Source organism: Gorilla gorilla, chromosome 2, assembly GCF_029281585.2.
Source record: "Gorilla gorilla gorilla isolate KB3781 chromosome 2, NHGRI_mGorGor1-v2.1_pri, whole genome shotgun sequence".
Classification (NCBI taxonomy): domain Eukaryota; kingdom Metazoa; phylum Chordata; class Mammalia; order Primates; family Hominidae; genus Gorilla; species Gorilla gorilla.
Window position 1 is genome coordinate 54612497 of NC_086017.1, and position 25795 is coordinate 54638291.

At 41.3% G+C, this 25795-nt stretch overlaps 2 protein-coding genes and 1 long non-coding RNA gene across 5 annotated transcripts; 2 read left to right on the plus strand and 1 right to left on the minus strand.

The window, feature by feature from the left end:
* Positions 1-286: 286 nt before the first annotated feature.
* Positions 287-11449, plus strand: ZNF502 (zinc finger protein 502). 3 transcript variants are annotated; one of them, XM_055383640.2, is made up of 4 exons: positions 287-389; positions 2232-2329; positions 7825-7938; positions 8492-11449. In XM_055383640.2, exons 3-4 carry the CDS (start codon positions 7884-7886, stop codon positions 10069-10071), a joined length of 1635 nt encoding a protein of 544 aa, XP_055239615.1. In that variant the 5' UTR covers positions 287-389; positions 2232-2329; positions 7825-7883; the 3' UTR covers positions 10072-11449. The 3 variants fall into 3 exon arrangements, with proteins under 3 accessions (XP_055239615.1, XP_055239617.1, XP_018879475.1); XM_055383642.2 differs by lacking the exon at positions 2232-2329; XM_019023930.4 differs by lacking the exon at positions 287-389 and having other exon boundaries at positions 401-2329.
* On the minus strand, positions 3162-17166 carry LOC129532742 (uncharacterized). Its single transcript, XR_008678643.2, has 3 exons — positions 16372-17166; positions 13301-13492; positions 3162-3478 (listed from the first exon to the last, which is right to left on the minus strand). It is a non-coding gene; the product is annotated as an uncharacterized lncRNA (long non-coding RNA).
* Positions 17167-17183: 17 nt separating this feature from the next.
* On the plus strand, positions 17184-24644 carry ZNF501 (zinc finger protein 501). The gene is given in 4 exon segments (XM_019023932.3): positions 17184-17579; positions 19040-19124; positions 21765-22030; positions 22032-24644. Coding segments are annotated over 2 exon segments (804 nt in total). The 5' UTR covers positions 17184-17579; positions 19040-19124; positions 21765-21989; the 3' UTR covers positions 22795-24644.
* The last annotated feature ends 1151 nt before the right edge of the window (positions 24645-25795 follow it).

Below are 25795 nucleotides of genomic sequence, written 5' to 3' on the forward strand. Positions count from 1 at the left end.
CAGCATCCTTTCCATCCCCAACGTCTCCCTCTACAGTTTTCCTGAGGGTTGAGGTAGCCACTGTGTTTCAGGCCAAGATAGTTGTTAATGGGATATCAGGAACGCGACTGGGCTTGACGGGAAGCAAGGCTGGAGTTACAGGCTGGGCTTGGCGGGAAACAAAGCTGGAGTTACAGGCTGGGTTTGGAGGGAACGCCTTCTTCTAGGGTCCCATAGAGATGTTCCTCCCGCTTCCTAGAGAATCAGAGAATGGATGCGCGAGCTCGCTGCTGACGCACTACCGGCCGCGCCACCATTCTTCCGGTTTCAGAAGTTAAGACTGGTGTCCTGGCCCTAGTCCACCTCTGGGAGCGCCTGCGCCGCTCCGCGGAGAGTCGGTGGATCTCACAGTGAGCGAGTTGGGACCCAGGGAGGGGAGAAGAGAGGCCCCCGGCGAGCCACTGCTGGGGCGGCGGGCTGGAGGGTTATCTGGGAAGTCAGCCCCGGCCTCGGCCCTCCCCAAGTTGCTGCCCACGCGTGCTGCCCGGACCTAGGGCACTCCTAGCGGCTCGGCCCGCCCAGCCTGTAGCCTCAGCACTGCAGACTCCAAGGCCCAGCACAGTGCCTGGCACAGAGGAGATGCCTAGGAAAATGGCGGAGTGAATGAATGAATGAGTGAATGAATGATGGATAGATGATCAAGACAGACCTAGGACCCATGTCAGGAAACGAGGTCCTGGGGATCAGATACCAGTTTCTTCCCCCGACTGATCCTGTAGCTCCGAAACTTGTTTAGAGCGTGTTTTTATAGGAGACGGCAAATAGCGTAAAGTGCACTCGTTGGGAGTCTTGAGACCTGAGTTACAATTCTGGAGGGTACAGAAATCTCTAAAGTACTGTCTAGAAGTCTGTGCCTTGGTTCTTCACAAAGCTCAGTTGACAGCTTGTATGTGATAGCATGTATGCAAACCTTAATGCCTCCCAATGAAGGGTTACTATCCATTATATGCCAAACATTACCCCGAATTTAGTGGCTAGGCTACAAAAGAGTAACATCGGAGACTGCCACATGTAAAGATGCTTCCAGTCTTGTGTAGGACGATAAGGGCATAAGCAGATTTTGGTGGTAATATTTTAAACTACATTTATTTAGCACTTACTGTATACCAGGCACTATTTGAAGCATTTGTGCGAATTGATTTAATCTTCACAACAGCGTATTGCGTGTACAGTTTTGTTTTTTGGTTTTTTTTTTTTTTTTGAGACGGGATTTCACTCTTGTTGCCCAGGCTGGAGTGCAACGGGGTGATCTGGGCTCACCACAACCTCTGTCTCCCGGGTTCAAGCGATTCTCCTGCCTCAGCCTCCCGAGTAGCTGGGATTACAGGCATGCGCCACCACACCTGGTTAATTTTGTATTTTTAGTAGAAACGGGGTTTCACAGTGTTGGTCAGGCTGGTCGCGAACTCCCAACCTCAAGTGATCCGCCCACCTTGGCCTCCCAAAGTTCTGGGATTATAGGCGTGAAACACCGCGCCAGGCCTATGTGTAGTTTTTAAGTGAGGGAACTGAGGTACAGAGAGAATAGAAAACTTGTCCCAGATCACATTGCTAAGTGACCCAAGGCTGCATAAGAGATAAAGTGTACTGCCACAGCTTGGGTGAGTGCACTGTTTGGTGCCAAAATGCAGACCAAGAAGGGCTTCAGAGAGTACATTTCAATGTGGTCTCGTTGGAGGGATTGTTAAAAATTCTTGAAAAACTTCATCTAGCTTGCCTAGATTCCTTTAGCTAATTATTGAGGGGTAAGGAGGTGGCATCTGGGGAAAAGCTTACAAGGTAGAGGGAGGAAGCCAGCTCTCTAACAGGTTAGCAGGATAGGGCTATTAAGAGCCTGTTTCCTTTTTACCTTTCACCATAATACTCAGCTTTCCCCAGATCTGCAGAGGGATCTTTTTAGCATCTTAAAATCACTAACAGCCAGATTATTCCACAATAGGCATTTGTAGAAGCACCTGTACATTACTTTCTGGGCAACTTATAGACCTAGGAGTCAGCAAATATGGACCAAATTTGGTCTGCCACTTTTTTTGGTAAAACTGTTTTATTAAAACACAGGCAAGCTCATTCAGTACATATTGTCTATTTCTGTTTTCAGACTACAAAGGCAAAGTTGAATAGTTGAGACAGAGACTATATTTTCCATTTAACCCATTAAACCTAAAAAAAAATTGCTTTCTGGCCTGTTACAGAAAATGTTTGCTGACCCTTGACATTGACAAACTGCTGACAGCTCAGATGATCCATGATTGGAAGGATGTGGTCATCACCAAGATGTCTTTCTTTCTCCGTAGGTTTTAGTATCAACCATAATAGCATCTAACCCCTGTTGAGTGCCTGCCATCGAGTAGATATCTTTTTGAATGCTTTATGTGAATTAACTCATCAAGGATTCACAGATTATCAGAGCTGGAATGACCCGTAAATATTGTCTAATTTGTCACCCTTTTCAGATAAATAGCCTGTCATGTAGGCCCACTCACATGGGCTATTGGCAGAGCAAACTTTCCTGAGTCCCAATCCAGTCTACTATCATCTTGTGAATGGGAGGCCAATACCATAGCCATTGGATCTGGCATTTTGTTTTTGTTTTTGTTTCTGGGTTTTTAAAAAGTAACTTTTTCTACCTATAAAAGTAATATATGTTTATTGAAGGAGAAGTAAAAATACAGAAGAGTATAAAGGACAAACTAAAGTGACCCATTAACTGACCTAGAGATAAATGTGTTAATATTTTGGTGGGTTTTCTTTATCTCTTTTTTAAATGTGTGTGTTTTATCTGTTTATTAACAATAGTTTCTGTTTATTGAGTGCTTAATGCCAGTATATGTGTGCATATTTCTTGTTTTTTAGTGTTTTGTATCTTCCTGTTTTAACATATTATATTTTCTCATGAATATTCTTTGAAATTATGATTTTTGATACTTTCATAATCTATCTTTGCTAGTCTATCAATGTTTATTTGCCTGTTTATTTAACAATTGTAGTAATAGTGTGATCTTTGTACATAAATCTCTGGCCATCTCTGATTATGCTTTTTCACTTTTTCTTTGATTACAGAAGTTAGTTATTCCTATGGGAAAATTTTCAAACATTACAAAAAGATAGGCCTTAAGGCAAAAGTTTACCATAATTTTATTCTTCAGATATGATCACAATAAATAATTTGTTATATATTCTTATAGATTTGTTATTTTTTTAAAGTAGAGCAAAATATAGATAATAGAGGACATTTGAGGAAATTATTCACAATTCATTATTTTACCACAGTGATGATTATTTTTCCTTCTTGATCTTATTCAGATGTATTTTTAATTTTTAATTTTTGAGAGGGGTCTCACTCTGTCACCCAGGTTGGAATGCAATGGTGCTATCACAGCTCGCTGCGACCTCTACCTCCCATGTTCAAGTGATCCTTCCACCTCAGCCTCCTGAGTAGCTGAAACCACAAGCACGACACATGTATATTTTAACTACTTGAAATTTTACTATACTGGGTTTTTTCAACATATGGCATAAATATTTTTTCCCAATAAACACATATTTTCATTTTTAATTATCTTAATGTCTAAATAATTTTCACCAACTAGAAGTACCATAATTTGCTAATCCTCAGTGTCCACCAGTAGAAAAACTTTTATTTCCATGTACATTTCAGGGGATATTTTTACAAGTAACAGAAGAATTCTGTTTCTCTTCTCTCTGGAAATTTACTTCTTTCTGAGAAAATTCTATTTGTAGAATTACTAGGTCAAAGAATATAGTCTTTTTTTTTTTTTTTTTTTGAGACGGAGTTTCGCTCTTGTCGCCCAAGCTGGAGTGCAGTGGCGTGATCTCGGCTCACTGTAGCCTCTGCCCCCTGGGTTCAAGCAATTCTCTTGCCTCAGCCTCCTGAGTAGCTGAGATTACAGGTACCTGCCACTGCGCCCGGCTAATTTTTTGTATTTTTTAGTAGAGACGTGGTTTCACCATGTTGGGCAGGCTGGTCTCGAACTCCTGACCTCAGGTGATCCACCTGCCATGGCCTCCCAAAGTGCTGGGATTACAGGTGTGAGCCACTGCGCCCAGCCGAATATAGTCATTTTTTATGGCATACTGATGACTCTGAGGTACACTACAGGTGGTGTATATACAAAATGAGCATTCTGTTCTGAATTCCTGTATCCATAAAATGTTGATCACAGCATCCTAACTATAACTGAAGCTACAACTTTCACACCTGATTTATATTGCCAGATTAGCTCCAGAAAGATGGTACCAACTTACATTCGCACCGGTATGTGAGAAACTCCCTGCACCTTTGTGAATCTTGAGTGTAGCATTAAAAATAGATTTTCCAGTTTGATGTAAAAATTGATTCTTCATTCTTTCAGTTTCCATTTACTTGTTTACCATAAAGATGGAACATTGTTTTGATATGTTTATTGGCCTTTTGTAATTCTTGGTGTATTTTTTGTATTTTCCATTTTTCTCTCAGTTCATCTTTTTTTCTTACTCATTTGTAAGAAGTCTTTATTAGGTCTGTCTATCCCTTGATATATAACTGAAAAATACTTTTTTGAAGCTTGTTTTTCTTCATTTTCTATGAATTTTGGATATACAGAGTATTGTTTTTATGTGGTCAGATTTATCAATTTTTGTCCTATCCATTTTGCATCATGCTTGAAAGTGCTAACCCTAGAATGAATTATTGGTCATACTTTATTTTGTGGTTTTATTTTTTATATTTAACCCTTTAATTGGTTTGGGTTTATTTTGGTGTGTGGCGTGATATAGTAATCGCACTTTTTTTTCCAGGTAGTTAGCAATGGTGCCAACTTGATTTATGAATTATCTATCTTTTTGTGATTAGAAATGCTGCTTTTATCATATATTAAATTATTTTTATTTACATCTCTTAGAGGATTAGAGATATTTTATTTAATTAATTTATTTTTGAGACAGGATCTTGTTTTGTTGCCCAGGCTGGAGTGAAGTGATGCAATCTTTTTTTTTTTTTTTTTTTTTTTTGAGATGGAGTTTTGCTCTTGTCGCCCAGGCTGGAGTGCAGTGACACGATCCATCCTCACCACAACCCCTGCCTCCCGGGTACAAGGGATTCTTCTGCCTCAGCCTCCCAAGTAGCTGGGATTACAGGCATGTGCCACCATGCCTGGCTAATTTTGTATTTTTAGTAGAGACAGGGTTTCTCCATGTTGGTCAGGCTGGTCTCGAACTTCCGACTTCAGGTAATCCACCTGCCTCAGCCTCCCAAAGTGCTGGGATTACAGGCATGAGCCACCACACCTGGCCAATGCAATCATATTAATAGCTCACTGCAGCCTCGAACTCCTGGGCTCAGGTGATCCTCCCGCCTTAGTAGCTATGACTATAGGTACACACCACTACACCCAACTTAATTTTTGTTTTTTTATAGAGGTGAAGTTTTCTATGTTGCCTAGGCTGGTTTCAAACTTCTGGCCTAAAGTGATCTTCCCACCTTGGCCTCCTAAAGTGCTAGGATTACAAGTGTGAGCTACCTCACCTTGCTGGGATTAGAGATCTTTTAAGTGTTTAGACTCACTGTTGGAGTTTTCCTAGCCACATTGCTTTAAAGATTTTATCTGTTACTCCTGTAATTTCAAGTACTTTTTTTATGTCTAAAACTCTTCAGGCCACACCTCTCTCCTCTCTTTCAGCTGTGTATGCCCTGTTCTACTTTCTATTTAGATATTTGAGACTAAAGATAACTTATTCCTTTCCAGACCAGTGTACCAGTGTCACTAAAGATCACTGTCATCTCCCAAAACTGGCTAATTATCCTTGACATCTCCCTCTCTCACCCTTCCCACCAATATTCATTCATTCTGGTTGATCCTTTCTCTTAATCCAGTCCCCATACTGGACTACTGAAATAGCCTCACAAGGGATCTTCAAGCCTTCACCTTGCCCTCCCACTCCTCACCACTATGCATATTATCTGTTGCTGTAGACAGAGGAATATGTTTCCTTAAAACAGTGGATCTAATCATGTCATGTATTCTATCAAACTGTTTCAAATCCTTATTATGGCTTTCTCTTCACTTTAGGGTAAAGTCCTTAAAATGTTTTTTAGGGTTCTGTTTGAACTGGCTTGCCTCAGGCTTTTATGTCTCATTTCTGGTGTTTAATACTTGGGCATTACTATGTCTCCTTTATTCCTCCAAAGTACTGAGCTTGATTCCTTTTGTATGGTCATTTTGTCTCTCTTCTTTTCCCTTTCACACGTCTAAAGGGGACCCAGACTATATTAGGTCCCCTGTGCTTTACATTCTGTAGCACCCCATACTTGCAGTTTTGTAACTCCCATATTTGAAATGATTCATTTAATGTCTTTGTCCAGCTATGACACAAGTTGGAGCCAGATAGGGTGTCTGGCTTCTTTTTCCAGCATCTAGCACTGATTAGTCACCCAAATGCAACTCTGCTTGCATGAGTCTCTGAGTCTCTGTAGGATTGTATAGTAGCTTACAGGTTCCTTTATGTTCTTCCTGTGAATGAGAATCAGAATCAGGAAAACCAGGTAGGATCATCATCTTTTTTTTTTTTTTTTTTTTTTTTTGAGATGGAGTCTTGCTCTGTCGCCCAGGCTGGAGTGCAATGGCGCAATCTCAGCTTACTGCAGCATCTGCTTCCTGGGTTCAAGTGATTCTCCCGCCTCATTCTCCCAAGTAGCTGGGATTACAGGCACCTGCCATCATGCCCAACTAATTTTTGTATTCTTATAGAGACAGGGTTTCTCCATGTTGGCCAGGCTGGTCTCAAACTCCTGACCTCAGGTGATCTACCTGCCTCGGCCTCCCAAAGTGCTGGGATTACAGGCGTAAGCCACTGCTCCCGGCCAAGGATCTTCTTAAATCTTTAAAACTCAATGCAGAAGCACAGACTTCACTGAGAAGTCCACAAGACCAAGCTTATTATGTACTTGAGCAGACTTATTTTATTCTTTCATGTCTTCCAAGTTCTTGACTCTGGTAAAATCATATCTGGATCTTCCCTTTTTCCTTGAATAATGCTGCCAGTTCTGCTTCTCACTTCAAGGTTAAATGGAGAGATATTTTTGAATGAACAGTTTTGGTATTGATATTTTTAAGAAGCAGCATTTACAGAAACTGGTATTTTTGCAACTTTTTTGTAAGTCAAAACTTATTTCACAGTTAAATTTATTTCTGTTTCTTTTTAACTGCAGCCTGTCCTCTGACACTGAGCTATACCTGAAGAAAAACTGTTTAATTGATATGACATCTTGAAGAAGGGACAATCAGTGTGTCTCTAGTTTGTATCAAGTAGATAGCATTCCCTAACACTATCTCAGCTCCTTGGCATTTGGTAGAAGTGGGTAAATCAGACTTAATGCACAAGCTTTGCTATGAGGACATTTTGCTATACAACTTTTAACTATATTAACTGGCTTTTCATATAGATTATTGTATGATGGCCAGAGTGTACCAATTGATGTGAATATTCCTATTCGTTTAATCTTTATAATTATAAAAAGGTAATGGATAACATTCTGATTTACTTATCAAGTGCTTAAATATTTGATAGTATGTTAGTCTGATGTTACCACTTCTTGAACAGCTGGCAAATGGGGTGTGAACCTAGGAGGCTACAAGCCAATGCTGATTTTTGCTTCCACATTGTTATCCTGAGAGTTATTGTGTGTGTTATTAGATAGTGTCCCTAGGCAACAGCTCTTTGTTTTTGTTCTGTTTACTGGGACAGTAATATTCCCTCCCTCCCTGCACCTTTTTTCCCCATGAGCAGGGTTCCCAGTTTTCCAGACCTGAAGTGTTTTCCAATCAAAGCGAAGAGACGATCTGTGGATGTTGAATATGCAAGGAGCTGAAGAGAGAGACATTAGAAGAGAGACTTGTCCAGGTGAGTGAGCAAGGGACAAGCAGTGGGAGAAATAGTCAGCCAACAGGAAGCCTTTGGAAATTTTAGAGGACAAGCTGGGTGAGGCTTAGGAGATAAAATAACTGTCTCTTATAGGGATGTTGGGGACAGGGGTGGGTGAACATGTCTGGGGCCAACTTTTCCCCAGTACTAATTTTATCATTCTCATTTCTAGCATTTTCCTGTTTACATTCTCCCACTCTCCACTCTGGATACAAACCATTCATGTTTCCTGTCTTGCCCTAATCTCAGCCTGCGTGTTGGGTGTTGTTTTTCATTTATCTCCATTGTCTCATTCTCTTGCTCCTTGGGTGTCTGTAGCTACCCCTTCCATGGGAGTTCCTCGTTAATGGTGATCACATTACCCTAATGCATATCTCTACCAGTTACAACTCTAACTTACTTGCCACACTTGCTGTTACTGGCCCTTCATCATAGGCCATTACTGAGGTCTGCCAAAAGTTAAGGTCTTACAGTTTCAGGGGCCTTCGCTCTGCCCTGTACAGGAGATATTCATTCTGCTGTTTTCTTTTAGGCTGGGTAAACAAGAACAAGCCTGCTCCAGAGCAGGATGTCTGTAAAATGGACTCATCAGGGATAGTAGTAAAGAGGTTCCAAGAGGATGAATACCAAGATTCTACATTTGAAGAAAAATATGCATGTGAGGGCATGAAGGAAAACTCTCCTAGGGAGATTGCTGAATCATGCCTTTTCCAGGAAGGAGGTTTTGGGAGAATAACTTTCATCCACAAAGAAGCACCCCCTGAAATTATTAGTCAAGGATATAATTTTGAGAAAAGCTTGGTTTTGACCTCAAGCCTTGTTACACGTCTCAGGGTTTCTACAGAAGAGAGTCTGCATCAGTGGGAAACAAGTAATATACAAACCAGTGATATTTCAGACCAAAGTAAATGTCCAACTCTCTGCACACAGAAAAAATCTTGGAAATGTAATGAATGTGGAAAAACCTTTACTCAGAGCTCATCCCTTACCCAACATCAGAGAACTCATACTGGAGAGAGACCCTACGCATGTGAGGAATGTGGGAAAGCCTTTAGTCGTAGTTCATTCCTTGTTCAACATCAAAGAATCCACACTGGAGTGAAACCATATGGATGTGAGCAGTGTGGGAAAACATTTCGATGTCGATCATTTCTTACTCAGCATCAAAGAATTCACACTGGAGAGAAACCTTATAAATGCAATGAATGTGGGAATTCCTTCCGCAATCACTCACATCTCACTGAACACCAGAGAATTCACACTGGAGAGAAACCTTATAAATGTAATAGGTGTGGGAAGGCATTCAGTCAGAATACACACCTTATTCATCATCAGAGAATTCACACTGGTGAGAAGCCTTACATATGCAGTGAATGTGGCTCTTCTTTTCGAAAACACTCAAATCTTACACAACATCAGAGAATTCACACTGGGGAAAAACCCCATAAATGTGATGAATGTGGGAAAACTTTCCAAACAAAGGCAAACCTCTCTCAGCATCAGAGAATTCATACTGGAGAGAAACCCTATAAATGTAAAGAATGTGGCAAAGCCTTTTGTCAGAGCCCATCTCTTATTAAACACCAGCGAATTCATACTGGAGAAAAACCATATAAGTGTAAAGAATGTGGCAAAGCGTTTACTCAGAGCACCCCACTCACTAAACATCAGAGAATACATACAGGGGAGAGACCCTACAAATGCAGTGAATGTGGTAAAGCCTTCATTCAGAGCATTTGCCTTATTCGGCACCAGAGAAGTCACACTGGAGAAAAACCCTATAAATGCAATGAATGTGGAAAGGGCTTTAATCAGAACACCTGCCTCACTCAGCATATGAGAATTCATACTGGAGAGAAGCCCTATAAATGTAAAGAATGTGGGAAAGCCTTTGCTCATAGCTCATCTCTTACTGAACATCATAGAACTCACACTGGTGAGAAGCTCTATAAATGTAGTGAGTGTGAGAAAACCTTCCGCAAGTATGCACACCTTAGTGAACATTACAGAATTCACACTGGTGAGAAGCCTTATGAGTGTATTGAGTGTGGAAAGTTCTTCAGACATAGTTCAGTCCTTTTCAGACATCAGAAACTTCACAGTGGTGACTAATGCTGCCATTTAGGTTATGACAGTTTCTTTAGCGAGGATGACTATGAATCTGACTGGGAGTAGAGGGGCAGGTAGAGTTCCTGGAGGGAAGGATGAAGGAGCCTTGGCTACTGTACTCTGGGAGGAATGTTTCCAGAAATGGAGGTGGGAGCTTAGGGAATGCAGAGCCTACTTGAGGTGGGCATCTGGGAATACAGGGTAGAAAGAAATTTCTGCTTTTCAGATAAAGCCTACACATTGCCACTGTCTCCCCATGTGACTCTTACAGCTTGAGGAGGCATTTGTTAGCACTTCTGTTCACTTTACTACATCCTGCCCCACATTCTGACTTGTCACCCATTTTCGTTGGCTGCAGGTTGAGATGTTTTTCTTAAACACTGCCTGTCAGTGTGAAGTGGCACAGCTCTGATGTAGTGCTAAGTCTAGCCTCCAGATTTGAGGCAGCCCTGACCATGCTACCATGGGGGAGGCTCCCAACCTGTGGAAGTGGTCCTGTGAAAAGGAGACAGAAACAAGTAAGAGCCAAAAAAAAAAAAAAAAAAAATCCATATCCATTCATTAAAAAAATGAGATATAAAGCAACAACTGGGCTGACCTCTATAGATCTGCCAGTAAAGAAGGCTTTCTTTCATTATCAGGGTGAAGGTCTTTCCTGGTTTTTCCTGATTCTTCCAAGCTTTGAGGTGACTCAGAGCTAAGAATGAAATGGGAGACCAAGTTAGAATTCATGATACTGGTTTATGGGAGGCAGTCATACCTGTTCAGAGAACCAGGAAGACTCAATATCTATCTCAGAGGAAATATGGTTACCCAGGAAAGAAATGGTCTGCTAGAGTGATAAGAGAACAGGAAGCCTGCATGTGACTGAGCAAGTCACCTACATAACCCTGCCTGTAGTAAGGTGTACACCTGTCTATTGTAAGTTTGCCTAGGCTGTTGGTGTACAGAGACCAGAGGAGAGAGACACACTAGGACTAACAGTGTCCTAACAAAATGATACTTAGTTTGTTGGTCTTTAGGAGAAAGCATTAGTGATGAAAGAAGAAAGAATTTTCAGTTGGTTGAACATTGGGGCCGCTTAAGAAAGTGTTGACATTTGTCGTGGAATGACTTTGGAAAGACTTCTAAAAGAATCTTTTTCAAATCCCTGAAAATCAGGATAGCACATTTTGCTACTGACTGTGACAGTGTTTTATTCTTTTGAGAGAAATGACATAGTTTTCCCTTTATTTCCCAAATTCCTTTCATGTTCTTAACTGCTACCCAGAAATTGAGCTCCAGAAGATTGAGGATAGCCTTTGATTGGTATTTAAAATAATTTCTAAGCTGTGAAGCTTATAGCATTTTTAAAGTATGGCTATTAAAAACACTAAGTTGATTCTGGAATGCTTGGTTATTTGGAACTCGTTTTTTTTTTTTTTTTTTTTTTTTTTCTAGAGCAGTTGCCTTGTAAGGATAGGTTTGGGCCATGAATTACCATTAATGGGAGTATGGTATAAATATATATCTTTTTCACTTTCTATGAAGATTATGTTCTTAAAACCTACCACCAGTGAAGTCATAATTGAGAAAATTAATACACTATGGGTAAAAATAATGCTGTAAAAGCTTTCTAAGTATGTTCGTGAAAATATTATTTTACCAAAAGCAAAAATGTATTTATACCTCCTAGATAAAAACTGCATAATTAATTACTGGCACATAATACATGTTCAGTAAATATTTATTTCATGAATTATATCAACTATTGCCCAACAGAACCTTTCTTGGAACTTCCTGATGAATAGTTATTTATAGCAATATTTGTACACCATCTTGAGAATTATGAGTGGAGATTAGGGAGAGTTTTCTTAAAGAAACAAGAAAACTTTAAAGATATCTCAGGAGGCTGAGGCACAAGAATCACTTGAACCTGGGAGGTGGAGGCTGCAGTCAGCCGAGATTGTGCCTGTGCACTCCAGCCTGGGAGACAGAGTGAGACTTTTTCTAAAAAAAAAAAAAAAAAAAAAAAATGATATCCATAAGTTCTTGTGGGAAAGATTTTCTCAAGTGAAACAGACTTGATCCTGAATTTTTAATTCTCAGGCTGAGAAAATATGGCATGTTTTTACCCTCTGGGGAAACAGAAAGTTAAATAACTGTTCTTTCCACTACCCTGACCCCATATTCTCTCTCACACTTGGACTTATGTGCTCCCGATTTTCTCTCAGTTGCTGGCCCATGATGTACCTAGTCTCTCCAGCATGGCCCCAAACCTAGTCATTGCCCTCACCCTCAGTTTTCCCTCTTATTCAATCTTCATATCCATTCAACCACTATGTCCTGTTGAAGTTATCTCCTATCTCTGGAAGCCATCTCCACTGCAGTTATTGTAGTCCAGTCCCCTACTCCCTAATTTATTTTCTAGACTATTTTATTTTTAGTTTTAATTTTTTTTTTTTTGAGACAGGATCTCACTCTGTTGTCCAGGCTGGAATGTAATGGCATGGTCTCTGCTTACTGCAAACCCCACCTCCCAGGCTCAAGCGATCCTCCCATTTCAGCCTCCCAAGTAGCTGGGACTACAGGCATGTGCCACTATCCTTGGCTAATTTTTATATTTTTTTGTAGTGATGGGTTTCACCATGTTGCTCAGGCTGGTCTCGGACTCCTGGGCTCAAGCAGTCTGCCTGCCTCAGCCACCCAAAGTGCTGGGATTATAGGCATGAGCCACTGTGCCTGGACTTCCTATTTTAAAATTTATCTACCAGTCTTCCAGTTTCTCGCCCCACTAGGCCATCTTTCACATTTCTTGATCTTTATAAGCATAACTGGCTGCTTATTGTTTTCAGAATAAAGCACTAGTCCTTTAAAGAGGCAGATGAGGCCCCTCATCTGACCCATGCCTGAATTGCCATCCTTAGCTGCCATTCCTTGCCTGGCATGTTCTATTCCATAGTTCAAATTCCTGTGATTCTGGAATATCACCTCTGGACTGTATTTTGGCACTTCTGCACATAGTGTTCCTGTTGCCTCAGTTCCTTTTCCCTGCTTCTGCTTGCCTGCAAAACTCCCATTTTTCACTTACGAGTGTGCTCAGGCAATATCTCAAAGCTGTCTCTAACCTCATGTATTTTTTATTCTGTCTTGTATTTTTCATCATTTTATTATGTTACATTATAATGGTTTGTTCACACATCTTTCCCTTTGTCAGCTTTGCTAGGGAAGGAACAATGTGAAATTTCTTTACCTTTGTATCAACAGTGCCTGGTACTTAGGAGGTGCTCAATAAGCATTTGTTGAACTCAACTGAAGAGTCAGACATTTCTCTGTGCTAGTCTGCAGGTTGTGACTTAAGTCCCCAGTTGTCAGCAGGAAGGAGGCATGGTGAGTATGCGTGTCCACGAAGTGTCTGCCAGGAGCAACAGTTCTGAAACTTTCCCTAAGATTGTATTAAACAGAAGATCCCATAAGAAACAGTATTTTTCAATTAGAGATTTAAAAGTCCTATCACAATTTAACTAAACGCTTTCAATTATATTGATGTCAGGGTCAACAGGAGGAGGAAAATGCATGCAACTGCAGAAACTCACCTGTGTCAACTGGAATACCTATGAAATAGCAGGAACTGAAGAGTAATGCTGGCCTAGCAGGAGGGCATTTGCAGTTTACAAATCCCAAACTGGGCCAGGCATGGTGGCTTGCACCTGTAATCCCAACTACTCAGGAGTCTGAGGTGGGAGGATTGATTCAGGCCAGGAGTTCAAGAGCATCCTGTGGAACATAGCAAGACCTTGTCTAAAAAAAAAAAAAGCCAGGTATGGTGGTGCATGCCTGTAGTCCTAGCTATTCTGGATGCTGAGCCTGAGGTGGAAGGATCGCTTGAGCCCAGGTGTTGGGAGCTGCAGTGAGCTAGCATCATGCCACTGCACTCTAGCCTACGTGTCAGAGAGTGAGACCCTCTCTCTTAAAACAAACAAAAAAAGTACCAAAGTGGAAGCACTTCCTGAGATTTTGGGCCCTGGGATGATAAGGAATTTGAGTGTCTTGCTTATTGTGCACTGAAATTTAATTCATGACTTTAGAAGGACACGGATGGAGCCACGTCAGATCCTCAGAACAAAAGAGAAAAGATGTGGTTGGGGTTGCTCAAGACCACACAACCAGTGTCAGATGAGGTTTAAACTGCAGTGTCCTTGCATTTCATTTACTTTTCCCTGTATTGGTCATACCTCTAGTCCATATGCCTCTTTATTTTTTATAGAACTGACTACTTTTTTGTTGTTTCTGAGATGGTTTTGGTCTGTTGCCCAGGCTGGAGTGCAGTAGCGTGATCCTAGCTCACTGTAGCCTAGACCTCCCAGGCTCAAGCGATTCTCTCACCTCAGCCTCCCAAGTAGTTGGGACTACAGGCGTGAGCTACCATGCCTGGCTAATTTTTAAAAAGTTTATTCTCTGGCCGGGTGCGGTGGCTGACGCCTGTAATCCCAGCACTTTGGGAGGCCAAGGCAGGCGGATCACAAGGTCAGGAGTTTGAGACCAGCCTGACCAACATGGTGAAACCCCGTCTCTACTAAAAATACGAAAATTAGCCAGCCATGGTGGCGCGTGCCTGTAATCCCAGCTACTAAGGAGACTGAGGCAGGAGAATTGCTTGAACCCAGGAGGCAGAGGTTGCAGTAAGCCAAGATCATGCCACTGCACTCCAGCGTGGGTGACAGAGTGAGAGTCTGTCTCAAAAAAAAGTTATTTTATTTTATTTTTTGGTACAGACAGATTCTTGCTATGTTACCCAGGCTCATCTCTAACTCTTGCCCTCAGATGATCCTCCTAACTCGGACTCCCTTACAGGCCTGAGCCACTGCATCCAGCCTAGAATTGACCACTTAGTGCGCCAATCTTTTCCTTATCCTGAGGATGTGAGGAGCTCACTTGTATAAGATTGAGAAGCTTTTTGTTCTCAGAATCTCAGACTTTCCTGAGTGTGAGGGTGACAAGTAAGTTGATTATACCTTTTGACCCCTACTTTCTATATAAGGCAGAAACTTAATCTTGACGATATGTGGCATTAGTTTCATTTATCCAGTGGCCACATCAGGGCTAAGGTTATTTTAGTGTTTTGGAATGTTTTTGGTGTCCATCCCTACCATCCGTTTTCCACCTCATTGAAAGAAGCTCAGCCCAAACTGCTATTAAACTCCAGATTACGGTTTCTAGTAACCTCAGGTACCTCCCTCCAGACTTAATGTCCTCCACACACTACACCCTGCTGATTCGGAGACTTTTTGAAGCCTAATGTTTGGGGAATGAATAATTAGACCTAGGCTCTCTGGCCTGTGAGATGTTAGGGCTGGAGGGAAGAACTTGCTATCTGATTCCAAAGAAGTGCTGAGAATGTGACACCTGGAGAGGGAAACTTAACATTATTGTTACATGGCATGTCAACTGAATTTTACAAAGGGTCACTTTTTAGCCAAAGATAGCGATGGCCTCAGTCTGTGGCACCACCATTCCTGATTTGTGTCCAAAAGGGACTCCATTTTGGGAAAACAGCCAATCTGAAGATTGGAATGGATTTTTTTTTTTTTTTAAGATGGGGTCTGGCTCTGTCACCCAGGCTGGAGTGCAGTGGCATGGTCTCGGCTCACTGCAACTCCGCCTCCCAGGTTCAAGCGATTCTCCTGCCTCACCCTCCTGAGTAGCTGGGATTACAGGGGCACACCACCACGCCTGGCTAATTTTTGTATCTTTAGTAGAGACGGGGTTTTGCCATGTTGGTCAGGCTGGTCTCAAACTCCTGACCTCGTGATCCGCCCCCCATGGCCTCCCAAAGTGCTGGGATTACAGGTGTGAGCCACCATGCCTGGCTTGGAATGGATAATTTCTCTGCTGCATCTCATTAATTTATACAGCAAGTGTTCACTTCTATATGCTGCACACTAGGGATATGATGGTGTGCACACAGCCCCATTGTCCTGAGATTGCAGATCAGTAGGAATGCTTGGAAGTGAATAAGGTACTCTCCACTCATGCCTTTATCTCTGGACTTTACCTGTCAAGATGAGCCCATGTGTGCAAATATTTCCTGAGTTAGAGCCAGCAAGATCTGAAGTTTTGTAGAAAGGGATGGGTGTGCTACCTTGAGGCCCTGAAAGGTCAGTGAAGTCAGGGCAGAACAATAGGTACTGGAGCTGGGATTTGAGACACAGACAATAGTCCTAACATTTACTGAAGATTTAAAAAATACTAGATGTTCTTAGTAATTCACACGTATTAACCTCACTTAATCCTCACAACAACCCTGTGGTACCATTATTATACCTGGTAAGTGAGGAAGCAGGCACAGAGAGGTAAAGTTGCAAAGTTCATACACTGAGAATCAGGGATTTGAGCCCAAAGCAGTGTTTGTTTTGTTTTGTTTTTGACACAGAGTCTCACTCTATCACCCAAGCTGGAGTGCAGTGGCTCAGTCTCTGCTCACTGCAACCTCCCCCTCCCAGGTTCAAGTGATTCTCGCGCCTCAGCCTCCGGAGTAGCTGGAATTACAGGCGCCCACCAGCACACCCGGCTGATTTTTGTATTTTTAGTAGAGACAGGGTTTCTCCATGTTGGGCAGGCTGGTCTTGAACTCCTGACCTCAGGTGATCCGCCCGCCTCGGCCTCCCAAAGTGCTGGGATTACAGGAGTGAGCCACCGCGCCTGGCCTGCAGAACTTTTTCTTTTGGCCACCTGAACAAAGATCCTGGGTCAGTAAGGTGTCAGGGGTTTCTGTAAAGAGGTCAGTTTTCTTGCAGGTGAGGATGTGTGTGAGGAAGGTGGAAGCCAGTTTTGTGAAAAGCCTTGAGAATCCCCAAAGGACAGTAACATAAGAAGCTAAATGTGGCGGACTTGCAGGATGAACTGATGCACAGTAAGAGCTCCTTGTGGGCGACCCTTCTGACTTCCATCCCGTTTCCCTGTGCTGGAAGACGCACGTCAGGTGGGCTCGCAGGTTGTTTCTGGTGCCGGCTTAACCGGCGCAGCACCGAAAACCGTAGCTGCGTGCGGGAAGGAACCACCGAGCGGAAGCCGCTCCCACCTTCCTAGAGAGGAGACGGTAGTTGTTATTAGCCGAGGCGCGGACTGCTGACGTCACGCCGGCTGGGCGCGTCCGGGACTTAACTCCCTTTCGCAGGGCAGCACCCAGGGACTTGAGTGTTGCAAGCTGCGAGAGGGGAGCGCCGCGGGAAGCGCATGGTGAGCGGTTTCTGCTGTGCCCGGCTGCCGCGGGTCGATTCCAGCGCCTCCCTCGGGACGCAGGGCGTCTTCCTTCCTGGAGGGCCTTTGGAGCGGAGGCCCGAGGCCTACGGCAAACTTGCTATGAAGAAAGGAGAGGCTGTTCGAGAGCCCTAGGCTGGGAGTCGGAGGACCTGGGTTCGATTTATACATACTTGAGCATGTCAGTGAACTTCTGGGCACTTTAGTTTTCTGATTTCCAGAAGTAAATACTGTTTCCTGCCTTGCCGTTTCCCAAAGTTGTGCGGGTTGAAGTAAGTATATGCAAGAATTAGTGCCTTCGCTTCATTATTTATTCTTCTCTAACAACAACAAAATGGGTACCGTATGAAGACATGTAGACTCGATACTTTAACAGCAGGCACTATTTATTGAATGCTTACCAGCTGGCATTCTTCTAAGTAGTTGCCATGTAGTAACCCACTTATTCATTACGACAACCCTATAAAGTAGTTACTGGTGTCGTCTCCATTTAACAGTTGAAAAAACTGGAGCAAAAAAAGGTTAGGTAACTTGTTCAAAAGTCCTAGTCCTGGAGCCCATGCCATACTTGTAAGTTTGCTGGTGGAAGACAGAATGTAATCAGACTAGAAAGTCCTACAGTAGAAACTTGTAAAATTCTTTGAGAATGTAGACGAGGAAGGGCCTTGGAAAAGTCAAAATTTTCCCACAAGGAAGAGGTGTGAAGTTTCACATTTGAGCTAAATATTAAAGGTTGACTGCAAGCTTGAAAATAATTGCTGGCTTATTTGACCAAATGAGGAAATAAAAGAGACGTTTGAAAATAATTAAACAGTTTGTTCAGTGTCAGTTAAGAGGTGCTAGTGGATTGGGATGTGTTAGACAGGAAACCAGGTTCCTGCCTTTGAATACAGTGTTCTTTGCATTAGGAGGGTTCTTGAAACCTTTCCCTTATGAAGAGTCCTTAACATCTTACAGCAGATACTCCTTACACAAAGGCAATCCTCTTGTTATTTTCGAGAAATTCCCCCAATTCTAATTGTAGGAGGATAACTGACAGGAAGTTTCCCTGCTGTTTATTCAGCCCGTTCTTAACAAGACCCACTCACCTCACTGCTAGCTCATTTAGTACTTTTCAAATAAATGAATAAACAGACTCAATCAAAGATGGACTGGAAGGGCTTGATTTGAGGTTTTTGCTCTTTTCCCATCTGTATATAGAATCAAAGCTTTGTAGAATGTTGATATTACAAGAAGCTTTAAATATTATCTAGCTTTTCAATTTCATTTAACAAATAAGAAATGGATGAGACTGAGTGACCTGTGTTAGGTCATTGAACAAATTGGTGGCAGAGCTGAGACTAGAATCCACACCTCTTGACTGAGTCCATTACTGGTCCTACTGCCCTCTATTGTAGCCCTGCAGCCTTTGACTTTTGAAATCAATGGCTTTTCTAGTAGGCTTAGGGGAGCCATTGGGCTCCAACCTGATGTCGTATAAAGAAATTTTTACCCCCAGATGCTTAGTCCTAGGAAGGACCTGCCCTCTTTGTACATTGCCACATCTCTCTGAAGTCTGCCAACTCACTAATTTTTGTCATTGGAGATACTCCTCTAGGATAATAACGATATTCTTTCATTTGAACTTAAAATGGTCATTTGGTTAGAGATGGGATGTTCTTGAGTTACCCTGAATCCAGAAGGTGTAGGAAGTAGGCTGGCAATTTATGAGTGGCTCTTTTTCCTCCCTCAGTGCCTCAAATTCCTGCCTTTCTTCAAGAGAAGAGCCCCCAGGAGAAAAGCCAGTATTGCCTGTGCTCCTAACAACCTGTCTCTTGGTAAGTTAACTCTAACTAGAGAGCCCAGGATGGTGGTGGTTGTGAGACTGCCATCAGAAGTGATGGCAGACCTATAGTGGGACCCACCAATGTCCACTAAATGTGGACCCAGCAGAAAATGCAGAACCACACAGAAATGGATACCATTTTACTCAAATCAGTGAGAGTGGCCCACTGTGAAAACGGCTATGGAATAATTGGTTATGAGACAGGTCCTAGAGTGCACTAAGTTCTTATCAGAGTACCTGAACTGAAGACTCTACAGTCATCTGGTAGCACATCTTTAAACCACTTACTGAACTGCTCAGTATGATGCCTTAATGGTGTAGTGGTTGGATCAAGGAATATGGGTAGTAAATTATTGGAAAACCCATTGCAAATGTGATTAGGTATTTCCTCAGAGAATATGGAATGGGCTTCTGGCCGTGTTTAGAACAAGAGCTTAAGTTATTGCAGCTGACATTGTCACTGGCTATCAAAAGGCAACATGGAGCCTGGGTGTCTGTCAAACTCAGTAAAATAATTCTGGGTAAATTGTATTCTTAGGTTATGGGAACTCTGTGAAGAGAATATGACTGTGTCCTGAAGAATTTGGTCTAGTTTAATATGTATGCATAATATATGTACACTTATGTACGTATCTACGTTTATATGCATCAAGAGATACCTAGAAGAAGATCCATTAAAATACTAACTCTTATTTTCTGTGGCTGGGTTTCAAGTGATTTCCTCTTCGGAGTAGCTGACCATTTAATAGAATGAGCATGCATTCTTTGTATGATAAGAAAAAAACCTTTTTATTTTGGAAAAATGAGAGTAAAGGAATTAAAAATGTGCTTAGAGTTTTGGTTTTACATCTGTTTGCTTAAACCAACTGGAGTTTGTTTTTGTATATAGCATATCCATGTTGTAAGTTAATACATCAGATAAAGATAGGTTTAGGTAAGATAGTCCACATATTTAACAAACAGTATGGTACAGGCATTGCCCAAGCAGGTAGTCGTGAACAATTTGTACAGATATAGCAGTATGTATCATTTGACTCTCAGCCCCAATAGATCCATATGTACCAACATGAAGTGATCTCTAAGACACATTTTTTAGTGGGAAATAAAAGCAAATTGCAGAGCAGAACCTGTAGAACAATTTCATTTATTTAAAGAGAATCAAGTGATATATGTGTATAGAAAAATATGAAGAAAAAAGGAATGAAGGAAGATACTTCAAACTTGATAATCTCTGGGGAAAGGAATAGGCTTATTTTGTTAACAAAAATTTTCTTTTAGAGAAGGGGTCTTGCTCTGTATCCTAGGCTGGAGTGCAGGGGCATGATCATGGCATACTCCAGCCTCAACATCCTGGGCTCAAGTGATTTTCCCACCTCAGCCTACTGAGTAGCTGGGACTACAGGTGCACATGACCACACCCAGCTAATTTTTTATTTTTTGTAGAGACAGCATCTCACTATGTTGCCCAGGCTGCTCTTAAAACTCCTGGCCTCAAGTGATCCTCCTGCCTCAGCCTCTCAAAGTGTTGAGATTATAGGTGCGAGCCACCATGCCTGGCCTATCTTATATACTTCTATATTATCTAAATATTTTAAAGTGAGGATATATAGTTGTGTAATTTACATGATTAGAAAACAGACAAAAATGGGCCTCAGAGAAGAAGAATGTGTTAGTGTCTCCAGCACCAACTAGGGAAGAGATTGCTCTGACGTGCAACACCTGAATATTCATTCTTTAATTCTGTGTGGCTTATTTAGGGCACCAGGGTTTCAAAATTTGATAATCATTTAGTTATGATCAATTAAATATTTTGTTCTTTCTCCAGTTCTTTGTTTCCCAGAGAGTGCTCTAATGACAGTGATTTGGTTCACATACTGTTTTTCTAAAGTCCAGAGAATGTGTTAACCAGCTCTATATTAAGCACAGAAGTTTTTCATTGTAAATAAATGAAGTGACTTTATTTTCTCTCTCATTCCCCTTATAAATCTGATTAGTATATTTCAGATTTCTTTGGCTACAAAGGTGAGGGCCAGCACCTGGACCATGATGCTGTACTCAAGTTACTGTCCAATTAAACCTTCTTCTTTAAGGACCACTTCTCTAATTTTCCTGAAACAAAACAGTGATATCTTACTTTCTTTCAGTAAGCAGGACTCTAGTTTTCAAACCTATAGGTTTCCACTTGGGCCTAGGGAGAGAACTATAGATGGTGAATGTTTTGGAGAGAAAGAGAGATCCAGCGAGGCACCTGTAAAGGCGACTGGATGAGGAAGGATTGGTGAGATAGGCCTAGTGAAAGTTACAACCTGGATCACATTTGAAGTTTTAGAAAGGAAACTCTTTGACTATGACTAGCCTGCCATGATTATAGGTAACCTAAAGAAATAGAATTATTATTCCTCTGTTTTTTGAGCAGTAGAGACTAAGCGGACAGTAAGTTTCCGTAACACTTATATGCCCAAGTCTAGGATACTTATTCCTTTCATATTTTCCAGTTATTTATCACTGTGGGTGCAAATCTGGATGATCCCAAATTACCTGGGTTAGTTTTTAGTATTTGATTGTTTCAGAATCAATTGTGATATGGAATTTTATAGAATTCCTAATACCTGTCACTGCTTAATCTCTTCAGAGAGGCTGATCATCAGGGGTTCACTTTCAGAGAAGTTGAGAATGCAGGCTGAACAAGGAAGAGGAAGGGGAATCCTGCAGGGATGAATGAGAGGACAGCAATGCATGTGTGATGTGTGTGAGCACACACACACAGTAACCTTTCCTAGGAGAACTGTATTACTCTAATGATAATCACCTTTGAGGAAAAAAAACTTGTAAGTATGAATTTGGTGTTACAAGCAGCATGAATTCCAGCCAAATATCACTCAGAATGAAACATGGGAGAGAAGAAACCTTCAAAGTGTAGTGAATGTGGAAAGTTCTTTACTCAGAGATCATCTCTTACCCAGCACCAGAGGATTCACAGAGGAGAGAAGCCCTATGTGTGCAGTGAATGTGGAAGTTGTTTCCGTAAACAGTCAAATCTTACTCAACATCTGAGAATTCATACCGGAGAGAAACCTTATAAATGTAATGAATGTGAGAAAGCCTTTCAAACAAAAGCAATTCTTGTTCAGCATCTGAGAATTCATACTGGAGAGAAACCCTATAAATGCGATGAATGTGGAAAAGCCTTTTGTCAGAGCCCATCCCTTACTAAACACCAGCGAATTCATACTGGAGAGAAACCATATAAATGTACAGAATGTGGCAAAGCCTTCAGTCAGAGCGTATGCCTTACTCGTCATCAGAGAAGTCATTCTGGAGATAAACCTTTTAAGTGTAATGAATGTGGGAGAGCCTTTAATCAGAGTGCATGTCTCATGCAGCATCAGAGAATTCATTCAGGAGAGAAGCCCTACACATGCACTGAATGTGGTAAAGCCTTCACTCAGAACTCTTCCCTTGTTGAACATGAAAGGACTCACACTGGAGAGAAACTTTATAAGTGTAGTGAGTGTGAAAAAACTTTCCGCAAACAAGCACACCTTAGTGAGCATTACAGAATTCATACTGGAGAAAAACCTTATGAGTGTGTTGGATGTGGGAAATCCTTTAGGCACAGTTCAGCACTTCTTCGACATCAGAGGCTTCATGCTGGAGAGTAAAATTTGGAATATAATGACTATGGGAAGATTTGTATGGAAGCACCTTTTTTTTCTCCTAAATTCCTAGGAATGTAAGACTCAATCTGTAGCTAGTATGAATATTTTGTATTTTGAACAAGAAATGTTGTGTCCTAATGTGTCCTAGTCTGGAGTTTGATGCCTTATCTGCTGCTCAGTGGGTGTAACCTTATCCCTTCTGAGCCTCAGTTTCCCCATTCCCCCCAATAGAAAAATGTGGATATTTCCTAGGGTTGTCCTGAGAATAAAATGAGTTCTGTGTGACAGTTAACTGCCATTAATTAATTAGCTGTTCTAAAAGTTTATTTACAATATCAAAATCTGACAAGTAAATCAGCATTGTTGTTTGGTTCTCATAATGTATTATTTCTTAAGAACATTTTCTAATTGGGCTATGATTTTATGATTAATCTACAGATGTCTATTTAAACTATAATGTCTTGGTTTAAATAGGATAATACAATCTAAGACTGGTTTGTCCTTGAGAAATTTCAGATTTAATCAGAGAAAAATGTACTGATTGGGATTTGAGTGGACGTTGTGGGGTGTATTTCTGGATACCCTCAAGATCTTCATTTAAATTTTGATACTTTCTATTACTAGATCTAATTTGATTTTAAGCTCTAAGTTTCACTTTTCCATTAAACGGAAAGCCTCCCTGACATTAACTGAATAAAACCTCATGTTGTGGGACTTCTGTGTGTGTTTAGGGTTGGCAGCAGATGATTAGGAGAAGGCATATGACAGTAGAGAGGACTGGAATATAGAGGAGAATATAAGCATGTAGATGAGGATGTGGCTGTATTTGTTTTGAGTTCTAGGAGCACAGCACCAAATGTGGTCTCTTAAGGGAAGATGAGGGTAGAAGATGTTAAGATCCCAGGTTCCAGCAACTGATGCCACTGACTAACAACTAGCCACTTGTCGAAGGAAGGAGAGAACAGTGTCTTGGGGATGCTGATGGGTTGGAGTGCCTAATGGCTCATTAAAAGCCATGAAAAAGCAAAGAAATCAAAGGATACTTTTGATGGAGCTTTAGGCTATGCTAAGCTCTTTAATGTAAACAAGCACCTCTAACGCTAAAAGCACCCTTGCAAGAAAGGTAGGAGTTACTATTCACATCCTAGAGTCAAGGAAAAAGAGAAGATGTTTGACTTGCTCAAAGTCAAGCAGGTAATGTCGGAATTGAATCTCAAATCTATATCTTTATAGATTTGCAGTTCTGGTTTATATAATACCAAAGTCACATACAGGTAATTTCCCACCATTGAACCTTCCTGTTGGTGTGAGATGCCAAATCTGTGAAAACCAGACACAGGTGGCCAGGTGGGTGTCGAACTCCTGACCTCAAGTGATCCACCTGCCTCAGCCTCCCAAAGTGCTGGGATTACAGGTGTGAGTCACCACATCTGGTCGGATTTTAACTATTCTAATAGGTATGTAGTGGTATTAATTGTTTTAATCTGCAGTTCACCAATAATATATGAATTTAGCATCTTTTCATATGTTTGCCATCTGTATAGCTTTGGTGAGGTATCTGTTAGAGGTTTTGCCCATTTTTAATTGGATTGCTCATTTTCTTATTGTTGAATTTTAAGTGTTCCTTGTATATTTTGTATAGCAGACCTTTATCAGATAGGTCTTTTGCAAATATTTTCCTCCCAGGCTGTGGCTTATTTTCTCAATCCTTGATTCCTTCTCTTTACTTTTTTTTTCTTTTTTGTTCTTTTAAAGAAATGGTAGCATAATATACACAGTTGTCCATTTTTTAAAGACTAATCCATCTCACAGATTGTTCTGTATCAGTAAATAAAGATCTTTCCCCCACCCTTGCCCAGTGTGTCATTGTCTTAATAGACCATTATTAGTTCCCTATTGGTGGACACTTAATGGCTTTTATTTTTCTGTTGTAAGCAAAACTGCATATGCAGCATCCTTGTCTTTAGGCACATGTGCGAGATATTTATAAGATAATTCCCAGGCTGGGCACAGTGGCTCATGCCTGTAATCCCAGCACTTTGGGAGGCCGAGGTGGGTGGATCATTTGAGGTCAGGAGTTCGAGACCAGCCTGGTCAACATAGTGAAACCCCACCTCTACTAAAAATACAAAAATAATTAGCCGGCATGGTGGAGGGCACCTGTAGTCCCAGCTACTCAGGAGGCCGAGGCAGGAGAAATTGCTTGAACCTGGGAGGTGAAGGTTGCAATGAGCTGAGATTGCACCACTGCACTCCAGCCTGGGCGACAGAGCAAGACTACGTCTTAAAAAAAAAAAAGAAGAAGAAGAAGTATGTGCCTTGGTAGCTTTGATAGAGAGTGTGACCTCCCAGATGTTTAGTTAATTCACCAACAATGGATGAGAGGTGTGCTCAGTAAAGCAAATAAACAATTGCTCAACAGTTCTTTGGTACCAAAAAAATTTTTTTGAATTTCCAACTCACCCCACATTGTTGACAGAATTTCCACCTGTTAGCTAGGAGGCTGAGGAAGGAGGATCAACTGAGCCCAGGCATTTGAGACCAGCCTCAGCAACAAAGCAAGACCTCAAAAACAAACGAACAACCTGTTTACCCTGATGTGATTTTAATGCATTTTATGCCTGTATCAAAATATCTCATTTATTCCATACATATATACACCTACTATGTGCCTACAAAAATTGAAAAATAAAAATGAAAAATTTCCACCTGTTATCTGAGTAACCAGCATAACACACTTGAATCCATTTGCAATGTAGTTGTCACATTCTTAGTGATTCTGCATAGGATCAAGCATTTTACTCCCTATGTGTTCTATTGCAGTCATGCCCAAGCCTGTACATACTGAAATATATATCGTTTTTATTATAAATTATGTTGTTTTTAAGACTTTTTCCTATTAAGCTAGGTGATTTATTAATTTTTAATAATGTATATATGTAGGTGGTTTATATTTCCTAGGATTTTCATTTTAGGGTAGTAAAGGTGGTATTATGAAAATATC

Coding starts and splice junctions, on each gene's coding strand:
- ZNF502 (XM_055383640.2), top strand. CDS start 7,884: ATGTTGAATATGCAAGGAGCTGAAGAGAGAGACATTAGAAGAGAGACT. Junction 7,939..8,491: donor TAGAAGAGAGACTTGTCCAG/GTGAGTGAGCAA, acceptor GTTTTCTTTTAG/GCTGGGTAAACAAGAACAAG.